Source organism: Mytilus californianus, unplaced genomic scaffold (genome assembly GCF_021869535.1).
Source record: "Mytilus californianus isolate M0D057914Y unplaced genomic scaffold, xbMytCali1.0.p SCAF_10, whole genome shotgun sequence".
Classification (NCBI taxonomy): Eukaryota; Metazoa; Mollusca; class Bivalvia; order Mytilida; family Mytilidae; genus Mytilus; species Mytilus californianus.
Genome location: NW_026262582.1, coordinates 48,454,255 through 48,468,330, shown reverse-complemented (window position 1 = coordinate 48,468,330; position 14,076 = coordinate 48,454,255). Strand labels below are relative to the sequence as shown.

General features: G+C 32.5%; 1 protein-coding gene across 1 annotated transcript; it reads right to left on the bottom strand.

Moving 5' to 3' along the window:
• Positions 1 to 7,648: 7,648 nt before the first annotated feature.
• LOC127719090 (probable serine/threonine-protein kinase roco4) lies at positions 7,649 to 13,279 on the bottom strand. The gene is made up of 3 exons (XM_052225126.1): positions 12,903 to 13,279; positions 10,054 to 10,160; positions 7,649 to 8,615 (listed from the first exon to the last, which is right to left on the bottom strand). Exons 1-3 carry the CDS (start codon positions 13,186 to 13,188, stop codon positions 8,391 to 8,393), a joined length of 618 nt encoding a protein of 205 aa, XP_052081086.1. The 5' UTR covers positions 13,189 to 13,279; the 3' UTR covers positions 7,649 to 8,390.
• Between the last annotated feature and the right edge of the window lie 797 nt (positions 13,280 to 14,076).

Sequence of the window (14,076 nt, the reverse complement as noted above, 5' to 3'; positions counted from 1 at the left end):
TCGTGAAGGGGATTTCATATGTTCATGTCTTGTAAAAAGCATTTCAATTTAGACCATACTTTCGGCAATGCCTATGCTATCTTTCCATCTTGGTGTTTTTTTGTTGTTTGTCGATAAAATTCTTCTTTTTTAGACTATAACATGTATAAATGTTAAATTTCGAAGTAGTGCTGACATATACACAGCTTCAGGATCACTTACTATGTAAAAAATATAAACAGAACTGCATTAAAATAATCGAGCTGCATGAACTACGCATTTAAAAAAGTATTTGAACACTTAACGTTTTATTGAACAAGTTGATAATACCAACGAAACTTCCGAAGATTAGCCTAATTTGGTCGAACAAACATAGCTTACTGCGGATTCATTATTATTCGTTGGATACCAATTTTCGTGGGTTTCGTGGGTACAGGTGAACCACGAATTCAAATGTTCAACGAATTACAAATGTTAATTTGGCTTTGTATGCAGAGATTGACAAAACCACGAAATCAAATATCCACGAAAATGCAAGTGTTCCTCAATCCACGAAAATTGATACCCACGAAAATAAATGAATCCACAGTATTTCATTTATTACTTTTACCCTTACTTATCAGTGTTTCGTGGGTTTGATGACTGTCTTATGTGTGAGGTTGTATAAATTGGGATATTTTATTCTTTGTCATATTTTTTAAAGTTATATGAAATGTGGAGATATGGTATACAGTTAGTATATATGAATACGGAAGAAAATTAAATACAGCTGCTTAATACTAAATTAGTTACACAGTACTATAAAAAAAAAACTCACCAAAGATACCAGGCTTATAACTCATAACTCAATATTATAGGAACAACATTTTTACAGAAAAGGAACTTCTCATTGTTATTCCTTGTCAACACAATGTAAAGTTTTTATGATATGATAATTAAATTTTAAAGGCGATTTTTGTTTAGGTAAGTCCAAACATAATGCGAACATGAACTGTCGAAAATATGTATTCACGATCTTCTATATAAAAAAGTCATTTAAAAGAACTGTATTTAAATATTTAAAAATTGTATAATGAAGACTGTAATTGAACTAGATTTTAAATTGAAATTAGATTGAACAATTCATCATTCATACTTAGAGTGAAATTGCAATCTAACCTTACTGCATATTGCTGTTTATGTGAATTGTTTGGATTCAGGAAGTATCAAAAGTCCGCTGCATTACGCCATCTTTTCGTTATCAACATGTTGGTCTTTGAATTATATTAATCAAGTTTTTTCCAAAGAAAAGTTATCTCATAGGAAAAAAAAGTGTTTTGCATTACCTACCAATTATTTAAAACTATAAAAGCTACACCAGATATATTAAATTTGAAGGGTGTTTCTTGTTAACCCCTACTTTATCTATAAGAAATAATGAAAAAAGCACATTTTAAAATCATTTGTTCGAAAACACGACCCAAAGTATATTTTAACATCAAAAAGACAATTCTACAGGACAGCTATTATACATGTGTGTTTTAACATAAAAAATTGCAAATGTCTTTCAAAGACACAAAGTTATAAGCATGATTCAAAAGAAGTCTGCCAAAACGTTTTCAACGATTTTTATATTTTTGCCAATGTTGTTGAAAGCCTGACCGATGTGTCTAAGTGATGGTCTGATAGTATTTAAGTTACAAAATGTAGTCTTCCACTCTTGCAGAATATCTCGGTTAAGTTTTACCAAATCTCTGTCACTTTGTTTGAATCGGATCTGCTCCCAAATTGCGAAATCCATTCCAAGCTCAACAAGAAATATCAACGAGTTGTTTCCAACTAAAGGAGCCAGTCTGTCGAAATGTTCCTCTGAAGGTACCAAGTCCCATTTTTCTGGTTCCCGGTCTAATAAATGCAAAAGATATTTCATTTCTATTTTCAAATTATGTGCTCCATATATTGACACTAAATGTTATTGTTGTAAATAGTCTATTTGCAAATTCGGAAATTGATCTTGTAATTAGAGATCTATCTATCGAGATCTTTCCTTTAAGAGGGACATACAATATAAAAATAAGAAGGTGTGGTATAATTGCCAATGACGACAACTCTCTATCAGAAACCAAATGACATAGAAGTTAACAAATAAAGGTCACCGTGCGGCCTTCATCGATGACAAATGTAAAACAATTCAAACGAAAAAACTAACGGCCTGATTTATGTAGAAAACGATGAACTAAATACAAATATGATATAAAGCAATAAACGACAACCAATGAACTGCATGCTCCTGACTTGGGAGAGGCGTCCAACCCGACCCCTAACCAGGGACAGTGGTGTAACAGTATGAACAAACTATAAAAATCAGTTGAAAAGGGCTTAACTCATCAGATCGATACAAAACAGAAAAACAAGTAAAAATACACAGACCGTACGTGGCAGGGTATTTATACATTCCTACAACAAAAAAGGCGCTAACAGTACACAAAACACAATACAGAAAACTAAAGACTGAGCAACATGAACCATCCCCAAAATCGAGGGTGTTCTCAGGTGCTCCGGAAGAGAAATCAGATCCTGCTATACATGATGCACCCGTCATGTTGCTCATTCCTGTTGATAAGTCTTAACTAGATAGGTCACATTCCAGGAAAAGGGGTTGGTATTGTGGTTACGACAATTGGAACATATCCGTCGTCATCTTCCAAAAGGGTCAACCAACTTGGAATGGCGTCCGTAAACTTTTCGAACGGATGATTTTAACTTCACCACAGGGAACTCTTGGTTTAAAGGCTTTTATGCAACCCTCTATCCAGGAACTCAAAATAGGAAATGCAAGCTCTGGAATATCGTATCAACTCAAAGATATATACTCTATATGAAGGCGCTGTTGGAATGTTTCTACATAAAAATAGAAAATTCACAATTGGAAAACTAGAATGATCTCTTTGTCGCAAAGTTTTGTTCTCAACCGACTATCATTGTCAATTTCTAGATGTATACACATATCGGTAATTTGGAAATAAAATGTTGTAAGAATTATTATTTCAGGATATAACGATAAACTTTGTTTGCGACAAGAGTTATGTATTGACATTTTTTTTAAAAATTTTCATTGCTGATAGTCCTTTACATATTATATATATATTATTATCATGGCTTTTTTGTTTAACTTACCGAAGTCAATTGGCTGTCCTCTTACCACCTAAAATATAATAAAAAGTATTAATTTGCAGGAAAGAAAACATTTATTAATTTTATATTTTGTATGGGAAATTGAAAGTCAAGGATGTATAAACCGTTGAAAAATGATAACATAAATTTTTGAAGTGCAAGCTGCACGCAGACAAGGAATATGAGATAGACCGGGTAAAATAAGCTTTCAACGTAAACACTACTGTTTACAACATCAATTGAACTAACCTTGCAGAGAGTGTGTGGGTTCTGTATATTACCACTTTCAGCAGCTTTTCTTATGTCATTAAATGTTATGTTTGAACCATCAAGACATCTCCGAAATGTTTCAAAATTCAACCTTTCTGGTTCTTCCCCTAATGTCTCATACAGCCTTTCCCATTTGTCATACTGCATCCCTAAATGAATTACTAACTCTTTGGTTTCGTTTACGCTGTAACACATTGACAACCGACGTAGATGAATATCTGTTGGAAACTGCTTCAAGAAATCAGTATCGGTCGCTAAAAATTTCAACGAATAATGAGTTTCTGAATATAAAAGAAATGCTAAAATGAGAACTGCTTTTAAGTATTAAAGACTATTACAGAAATACTTGAAAACTCAAGTAAATCATATCACACATCTGTCTTATCGCTGTGTATCATTTCTGAGGGATTAATATTTGCCGGATGGTTCAACCGACCAACAGGACATTGCTTTATTATTAGAATGATCCGAATGAATTTAACCCCTGTATCTTTTAATATCTAGATCATAAAATTTTGCAAATGAACTGAACACTAAGCTTGCATGCAACCATACCAGACAAAGGAGAGGTGAAAGATACCAAAGGGACATTCAAACTCATAAGTCGCAAATAAACTAACAACGCCATGGCTAAAAAAAAAATACCAACAGACAAACAAAAGTACTCAAAACACAACATAAAAAACTAAAGACTGAGCAACACAAACCCCACCAAAAATTGGGGTTGATCTCAGGTGCTCCGGTAGGGTAAGCAGATCCTGCTCCACATGTTGCACCCGTCGTGTTGCTCATGTTAGTACAAACCCGATAATAAGTCTAATTCGGTAGGTCACATTCGGGAAAAGGGGACGGGATTGTAGCTACGACATTTGGAGCATATCCGCTATCATCTGTGAAACAGATATTTCGTAACGGTCAACCAACTCGTGATGGCATCCGTAAAATTTATGAGGAGATGATTTCAATTTTACCACTTGGAACTCTTGGTTTAATAGCTTTCTTGTGAGCAGCAACCCTCTATCAAGGAAATCATGATAGGAAATACAAGCCCTGGAGTATCGTATCAACTGGGAAATATATACTCCCTATGCAGGCGCTTCTGGAATGTTGCTACATGAAAATGGAAAGTTCACAATTGAGAAGCTTAAATCATCTCTTTTGTAAAATAGTTTTGTTTTCAATCGACCCTCATTGTCAAATTCTAGATGTAAGTCAAGATATGAGGCAGACTTAACTGTAACTGTTGTTTCCTTTATCTTGAATTCAATTGGATAGATTCGTTAAACATAGTCACCAAATTTTGAATTATTTAGTGAGAGAACATCATCTATGTAGCGGAAAATAAAGTTAAAGGATACTGCTAACTTCTTTTCTAAGTTGACCTACTGCAAACACTGTACTGTGTCTATTTGATCTTTAATTTGTTTCTTGCTCTTAAACATTTCACATAATATACTTACTTTCCTATCTTTAGATTAGAATGTACCTGATGGGAGTTATTCCAAACGTATTCCTATGCTTGTATTGAGACTAATTTTTGCGACCAATTGTATTAAACACATATAAACACACAGGTTATATACATACTAACAAAAAGACGTGTTATGAAATTAAAAACGTACGAAGAAACAGGTTATAAGTTGTATGCTTTGACAAACCGAAACCGTTCATTCCCATAATTGGGAAATTGTCTACCACTAGTATATATTTATTGGTATATTTGTAGGTATGTACGGATTAATTGTATGAGTTGAATTTTAATCACGAATAATGCACTGAAAATCATAATTTCCAAACAAATACTTATTATAATAGATTTTGACTAAAATGTTAACTTTTCAATAAACAGTAAAATGTTACAAAACATGATATAAATCCCCAATTTATAAGTTATTTCATACATAATTCTTTAATTAAAGATAATGATGAAATGAGTCAAATATAAATCATCAATGAGGAAATTCAACACGCCAGGAAACAAAAATAAACAAATAAAACCGGATAAAACAATGGACAAAAACTAAGAATTGAAATACGAAAACCACTACTTAGCCCGTACGGAAATCGACTGACAGACAAACAATGCAAAGCTATTTATTACCTAGGCATGCCACTCCACACTGAATTTCTTCCTGAAAAATGTATAAATCATTAATTGTTACGTTAATTCAAAATAAGAAAAAAATTGCTACTTAATATATTTGTAAGTCATATTAACATTTGTACATGTGGCCTTTACTAAATAATCATTTGAATTTTATGCAGAATAGATTTGAAGTATACATAAAAATCAACAGTTGAACACTTTGGGAAAAAAAATAAGTTAATAAATGGCTTTAACTATTGTATCGTCGTTTGGCATGATATACACGGACTTTCAAAAGGAAAATACGTTTGCATAACGGTGTATGACAACACGTACACTTTTCTTCTTGTATCAAAGAGAATTCATAGGTATAACGATAATTCAGACTAAACCATATTGAGTTTAAAAACACACTTATTTTCTAATTTCTAAAACGCATTCGTTGTTACAAAATGAAAATAACACTTTATAACTTTATACCTTTTATGAAGGCAAAGCGCTTTTCAAGATTTTTCTCTATTAGGGACACTGAAAACCTCCCCAAAATAAATGTTCAGGGTGTATAAGTACCTGACAACGTGAAGAGCTATATTACCAAAAGGGATCATAATATACCATCCCGACTCATCCTATGTCAAGTATCAATGAGGGATTTAGAACCTTTGCTAATTGGAAGGTACTTATTTATCATTTCCTTCCATCAACATTTCAACTTGATATAAATATAAGTAAAAATGAAAGAAGATACTATAGGGCAGTCGGGTCGAAAACAATAAATTCAACGTTCAACACAATTACCAAACAAAACGGTCAGTTAACAATGCACAGAAAACTAAAGATTGCGTAATATGAATAAAACAAATATTCTGATAACCGCTGAAGTTTCATAAGTGACAAACATGACGCACGTGTTATTACTCATTTAAGAATAAATTGATTTGTTATAACCAGAGATAACGTACTTAACCGTAGCTAAAAATGCCTTGTCTAACTTTACGAAATACCATCATGTTTATAAACTGTCCGGACATGTAACCCCATGCATAATCCGATGTTAAAGTGTGAAAGATTTAAAAAAAAAATGTTTTCTTAAATGTTCCTATTAAATGTGTCGCACATCATTTATAACTGCTTCATACTAGCAGTTGACTTAACGGTTTGATCCAAATGTACACGAAAATCAAAAGAATAAATTCATAAAAGAGCATTTATGTTTTGCATTCTCAATTATTTGCACATTATTGTATTTCTGTAGCGACAAAACGACGATTTGTTTTGTTTAAATCATAATTGAATCGAATTGGTTAGACATATATGATTACTTATAGAGTTGAAGAGCATTACAAACCACAATGTAAAATATGACAAATCTGTCTGTGGATTTTTATGCACTTGGGTAGAAAAATCCTTTAAGGTTTTCAACACGTGTGACATTCTATCAACAGGAAAATCGTATCAATGATATTTAATGTCAGCGGAGTTGTACCGATTACAGGGTCGGTGATACCGCTGGATTAAAACGTCCACCAGCAACAGAAAACAGTGAAATAAGTTTTCCATTCTAAATACTCATTGCATTTATTTTCCAAACATAAAAATTTGTTTACGGTGTAATTTCTATAACATCGTCAAATAAATGACAAAATTGTAACCAACATCTGGTCGATTTATCTTGAATGTTGAATCAACACTAGCCACTGAAAACATACTCAGAAAGTATTATTTTTTCATAGTCTTTTAATACATTTTGGTCCATTTGTGTTGGTCACACAACTGTAATAGAAGGTAAAATTCCTAGAAATGCGGCATGAAATAATGAATGAACATTTTAACGAACCTTTTATAGAACCTAATTACATTCTTGTGCATTTAATGTTATTTACCTTTTGTAAGGCCCAAGAAGATAGAACATCTTTGGTGTGCTCAATTCCATGCTTTGGACATATCCATGAATCAGCTTGTTCTTCAAGTTTAAACATGGGCAGGAGACAAGGATCAACCGGCGAACCACAACACAAATTCAAGTTGAATGAGGAATTATCTGTAACAGATTCTGTGCTGCTTGTTTTGACGTAAAGCTGACTAGTTTTCTCGAGCGCAACAGCCAAACATTCTCTGATACTAGATGCTAGATCTCTCATGATAAGTGTTCGGTTTGTTGAATGAACAAGGCGAACAACAATGATCTTATCATCAAAGTTAACGCACATATCTAGAGATGGGTCGATTGTAAAGACTGCTGACCGATGAAACAACATTTCATCGTTCTTCTTTCCGTACCTTTTCACTGCTAAAAGACTCAAGCAATAACTGACAAATCTAAAGGATAAAACTGGAGGTATCATTAACGAGGATGTACTAAACGCTATAGCGATGTTTCTCTGTGCGAAGGTTGGCGACTCAAAATAACCAGTTGTATTTTTGGTTCTAACCATGCTGGCAACGTAGTAGAATTCGGCTGGTATACGTTTGTGCAACGTATCATACCGTTTTGGTTCAACCAGTATATCAAGATGTGTCATGACTCCTAGCAAATATTCATCATGTTCTTTAAGTTTCTTGTATTTACTCTTCATCCAGATTTTTGCTATAGATTTCTTCTCGATTACGCCTTTCTTGCTCATCAAATCCCAAGATACCGTTCTCAGGCTGTCACCTTCACAGAATCTCCTATCAGTAACGATTGATTTAAAGGCATCAATCAGGTGTGTCGGGGCAAGAATGATGTGTTGATCCAAATTTGCTTCATCAAAGTATAAGATTCGCCCGACAGAATGCTGAAACTTTAGAAATACTTTCAATTCATCTTCCGTCAGAGGACGAACAGGCTGATTGGCGTTTATCGTTTTCATATGCTCCATGGTTATCAAAGGAACATTGACATGTACAAGCGATTCAAATTCTAGTTCAAGGGGAATGAAGCATTTAGGAAGTTTTTGGCCCATGTCGGTTGCTTCATGGCTTGTTCAGTAATGATCATTTTAATCTTAAACATTTCTTGGTCAAGTTTGTCTTTAGCATTAACAAACATTTTGTCTTGAATTACTAAATGTGAAAGCAGCGGACTTCCCGAAAACATTTCCTCTATATCATTGAACATTTGTTGCCGTCTTGGTTCAACTTCCTTCTATAAACAATTATATTATCTTCAATATACTGTTTATTTGTTTTTATCCATCAATGAAAAAAAAGAAATTCTAGTCACAACAAATCTTTTTTCATGTTACCGTTTAGATTTAAATGAGATATGTTAATCATAGTTACATCTGTTTTCATCAATTTAAATGTCGCTATTTTGTTTTTATCATTTGTACCGTCGTTATTTTAAGTAGTTATATAAGTTTATTAACGTTTTTATGCAAAAGTTGTTGAAAGAATGTGTCTTTGAAATTTATTTATACACATGTTTGTTGAAAAGGGGGTTATTATTTCATTGCTTATAATTCTGGCCGTATGCAATCTCATTTCATTCTATGAAAAGTTCGAATTTTCAATGTAAAACGACGAAACAGAAAGAGTACGTTATCTTTATATCAGCAATACTAATCATTACATGTTTAAATATCACATGTAATATAAAATCAAACGGAATCTGTATCGTAAAATTGAACAAACACATATATAAGAATGTTTTTATTTAAGACCTTTGATAGAGAAAATAATATCTCTTCAATAATTACGCTCAATAAAAATAATAACATCTATAATATGATTGCACTATTCCTACTTTTTTTTTGTATCAACGGATAATTTCTTCAGTAGTAGGACGACACTCGGTGGTTTTTCGGTCATCTAACGGTACTATTTTTTTTTATTCTTTGTACTAAGTCAGGAGTATAACAGTGGTAACTTCGTACTTTATTTGGACTTTTTAACTTTTTTGGATTCGAGCGTCACTGAGGAGTCTTTTGTAGACAAAACGCGCGTCGGCGTTAATACAAAATTTAATCCTGGTATCTATGATGAGTTTATTTTCAACTGGTTTCTTCGATTGATGGCGTTTAATTTTGTTTTTATGGACTTTGATTTTTTTAATTTGCTTTGGAGTTTTTTTTTATTATCTTTCAAAATGAACTTAACAAAAAAGAGAAAAAAAAACATATCATTGTCTATCCGCCAAATTGAAATACCTTTTACATACACTGTACATTATCATGATTATAACATTCTTGGATGAATTGATAAATTGATATAATCCACCATCTCTATTTTTTTTAAATATAATTTAATAAAAAATTAAAAATAAACTTTAAATACATTGGTGAAGTCTGATTTTATCATGTTTATCAAAGTGTCTATTTTGTTTCAAATTGTTATTTTTTTATTAGTAAAAAATGTTTTTTGAGATTTGAACCATTTGTTTTATTTATTGTTTTCAATTATCTTATTAAGTATTATAGTTGATGCGACGATGAATGTATTTCATATTCAGTATTAACATACTAGACTTTTGTCATGCTAGTAACAAATAGAAATGTAGGGTATAGAAAGCTAAAGATATATCAATAAGACAACAACCCAGACAAATACACTGCAAAATCTTTACACATTGGATATATACTTACAGCTTTCAATTTATCCTTGTGCGTTAATGCAATGATGATCTTAGGAAACCCTGGTCCGCTTCCTTTACAGTATGTGACTATGGTATTTATCCAAAATTTCAAGTAGTCTAGAAAAATACAATGTCAGATTTATACCCGTAGCCCGGACCAGTAGAGACAGGTACATGTCATGCATTCTGAACATATAAGCGTATTGCATTATTGCCTTTAATTGTGCGACTAAATTTTAACTGAGTATACTCTTTGACGAGTTCAGTACAAACGAAAAGTTGGTTTTTGGTCGACAAGATAAGTTGAATCAACTCACACAGATTATCTTAATAACAGGTTAACAATATTATAGAAAACAGAAAACCAAAGATAAGACAATTGAAAGTTCAAAAATGAAAGTAGCAATCATGAATCAGTAAATCATTACGTAAACGATAGTTCAAACTTAACATTAACAATATGTACACATTCAACGTGCACGAAACGTGTCTATGTGATAATTTCCGACGCATCTTCAGTTTCTTATAACCTAACCAGCTTGCCCTATCCTTCTTGTCTTTATTTCAAATCATTTAAAGGCCAATAGTGAAGACATTTATGAACCTCTCTTTCTATATTGATGTTGTTACATTACTATGAATAATGTTTTGAGTAAAAGAGTCAAAATATATACCGCAAATTGTATTTAAAAGAAAGCTTTTGTTAGAACTGATCACATATATGATTTCCAATTTTCTAATGCTAGCTATGTGGTATTGTCTATTCAAAATATATTAAAAGGTACAATTTTTTATATAACTGATTTGGTTATTTATTTCTGCTGATACACACTCGGTATCAAAAACCTATTAAGCACTTACAATTTCTGTCAATGCCTACTAACGCTTCACATGTTCTCAATTTGAAAATCGGTATTGTGACGTGGGTGTAATAAACAGTCAATTTTGGAGGCATATAATTTTAAGACAACATTTTATGGGTGTTTAAAAACCTTTTGACTGCTGATAGAAGATTGCGGTGATATGGAAAGCAATGCAAACCCTGAAACACTAATTGCAGCAGTCGAGTTGCCCATAGTGGGGTTAAACGTCGATGATAAATCGCATTCTGTTAATTTATAATCTAAGGAGAGAAAACGGGACGTGTGTATGTAAATTGGAACATGGCTATCTGTGACACAGATATTCAATAACAGTCAATCAAATCATGAAAATATAGTATCAAATAAGGGTTGTATACATCATTTGCAAGCATTAATAATGGATTGTCACTGATGCACCTGCTGGTTGGCACTGTAAGTGAATCGATGTAGCACCACCATAGTTGACAGTTATTTGGTACTGTCACCAATATGGATATTGTTATATTCGGATTTGCTGTTATACGATATCAAAGTTATCTCAAATTAAGGAATGCATCTCACTCATGCATGGCTATAATCTATTGTCTATGTTTGGGTTTTTCTTTTAGTTCTTAATCATCTCTTCTATGTTTGTATTAGGTTTTGGACTCAAGAACTGCACAATCATTAACTGTCTAAACGAGCATATGGTGCACTGAAATTGACACCGATAATGTTATGACTACATAGAAATGGTAGGTCTACAACTTGCGATTTTTAGATTTGTAGAGTTTAGTCATCAACCGATCTAATTTGGTGATTTCTTGAGGTCGATTGCTAAACGTATACCATTTGTTGTCAATAAACTCATAAAATCTTAATGATATAAGTTACAGAGAACCTGCGTTCGAATCGGATTGGTGAGTACGAAGTATCCCTTCCTTCAACAGATTATGTGCATCTACGATGGCCTTATGTTTTATATTAAAAAAGACTGGAATGATTCTTTCATTTAAAATAAGGAACACTAGTGTTAAGGGTAGACAGCCAAATGACTTTATACAATTGCAAAGAAACTTATATTGTATAGTCTAAAATTTATTTTGTCAGTATCAACATTTGATTCATAACGACATTAAAGTATTGGAAGAGAGAAGAAATGGTGTTGTCAGTTTTTTTTAGCGTAAATATCAGTTGAACTGACTTTCATTTGAAGCAAAAATGAAGAAACTATGATTCTCTTTGAACTTAACCATACTTCAGCATTATTTAATATTAACATGAAGTTATTGTTCTTGATTTAATACAATCTGATCAAAATGCAGATCATGTGTCTAAGCTTAGCTTTCAAGGATCTGACAACACACCATTTGACTTTCTGTCCTCGTAATTATCACATCAGCCAATGAAATTTCAGCCTTAAAAATTTTGAAGATGTGTATTATTCTGCAGAACCAGAGGATCTTTACAACAGGAAGTAGAACCGAACGTTTTCATATCATTGTTAGCAAAGCTTGGACACAGGATTTATATGTTAAACAGATTGAATTATATTTATATTGGTTGGTGGTCCGTTATGAAATATCTGTTTCAGCGACGACTACGGATATGTCATAATCACAATCCCGCTCCCTTTTCCTTGAATGTTACCTGTTGATTAAACTTATCACAAGGTGCATACTTATATGACCATCACAACGGATACCAAATATAGAGCACAAGTTGCCTACCCTTCAAGAGCACCTCAGATCACCCCAGCTTTTAGTGGACCTGTGTTGCTCTTAAGTTATCTATGTTTTCATATTTTGTTCTGATTTTGGTCTTTTAGTCTTAATTCGATTTTCCCTATGGCATTGTCACTTACTTTTCGACTTATGAGTTATGATACCCTTTGGTATCTTACGCCTCTCTATTGTAAGTTTCGAGGATTCTGCGAAGAGGATGAATAGGTTCTCTCTTCTAATTATATCATAGATCTACATCATAAAAGATTATATATTTACAATCATATTATTACCTCCCGCTGTTTTACGTCCACTTTTGCCAGGCAGATACTGTTCGAACGGACACGGATCGTCAAGTTTTCTTGAACCATCTAAAACTAACAAGTAAATTGCTCGATATGTCAAAAAAGTTTGATGGGTACTATAGAATACATCTTGTCCTCCAAAGTCCCAAATGATAACAGGAGCTATTTTCTTCTGATGTAGTTTCTTCTTTCCAGCCTTCAGTGATTCCTCCAAAAATCTTTCTTTTGTCACAGACACCTTTATTTCCTTAACTGGTTTGTTTACACCAAACATCGTCTTTAATTTTCTAACAACACCACGATTTTTTACTACTTCAGTAGTAATAGTATTTTCTTGGGATTTTATTTCTGTCTTGGAATGCAATTCTCCTGTGAAAGTTGCTAATAGTTCAACAATTTCAATTAATTCATATAAATGACGCTAACTGAAGCGTATTTTTTTTTTAAAGTTACAGATCAATCAACTATGTATTTGTTTACCTATGATACATAATCAAACTTTATTCACAACTGACTTTTGCATTAGAAACCGAATAAACATTCATAAAAATTATGTTATGTTTGAGTCTTTCGACTGTACATCGAACTGTTGAAATAGCTTTTTGAACTTATGATGGAAATTTGCCAATAATGTTAAATGTCTTATTTTATTCCATAGAACTCGGAAAAACCAGAGCATTTATCGTAATAGAAAAAAAAAAAAAAAAAAAAAAAAAAAAAAAAACGGTGCCAATTTTACTTCTCAAGATACGCATTTTGATACTTAATGTTTGTTAAATGATGTACAAGGCCAAAATGTTGTGGAACCAAAAACCAATTAAAAACGTCGAAAAGCTGAATTGACCGAAAGGACTTAAAGTTTACCCAAAAACAACAAAATAGTAGAGTTTAGTTATATTATTTCGCATAAACAATACTGGGATATATTTTCGAATTTCATATACGTATCGTTAATTACGTTTCTAATGATCAAAATGTTCAGAAACGGATTAAATAATGCTTTTATGTACTTTAAACTAAGTTCTCTATGGATGTTTTTTTCTTTTACATTTATTACGAATCCATAACGTTTAATTGACAGACACATAGTTCAATCGGTAATTTTCAATCGAAAACTTTGGGTGTTAATTAACTTTAGGTTGTTGTTGCCGAAGTTTACCGA

What these genes read in the sequence shown, in the direction of transcription:
- LOC127719090 (XM_052225126.1), bottom strand. Translation starts at nt 13,188, where the DNA reads ATGTTTGGTGTAAACAAACCAGTTAAGGAAATAAAGGTGTCTGTGACA. An exon ending in TGGACGTAAAACAGCGGGAG is followed by an intron (nt 10,161 to 12,902) that starts GTAATAATATGA and finishes GTATTTTTCTAG; the next exon opens with ACTACTTGAAATTTTGGATA. An exon ending in ACAAGGATAAATTGAAAGCT is followed by an intron (nt 8,616 to 10,053) that starts GTAAGTATATAT and finishes AATTGTTTATAG; the next exon opens with AAGGAAGTTGAACCAAGACG.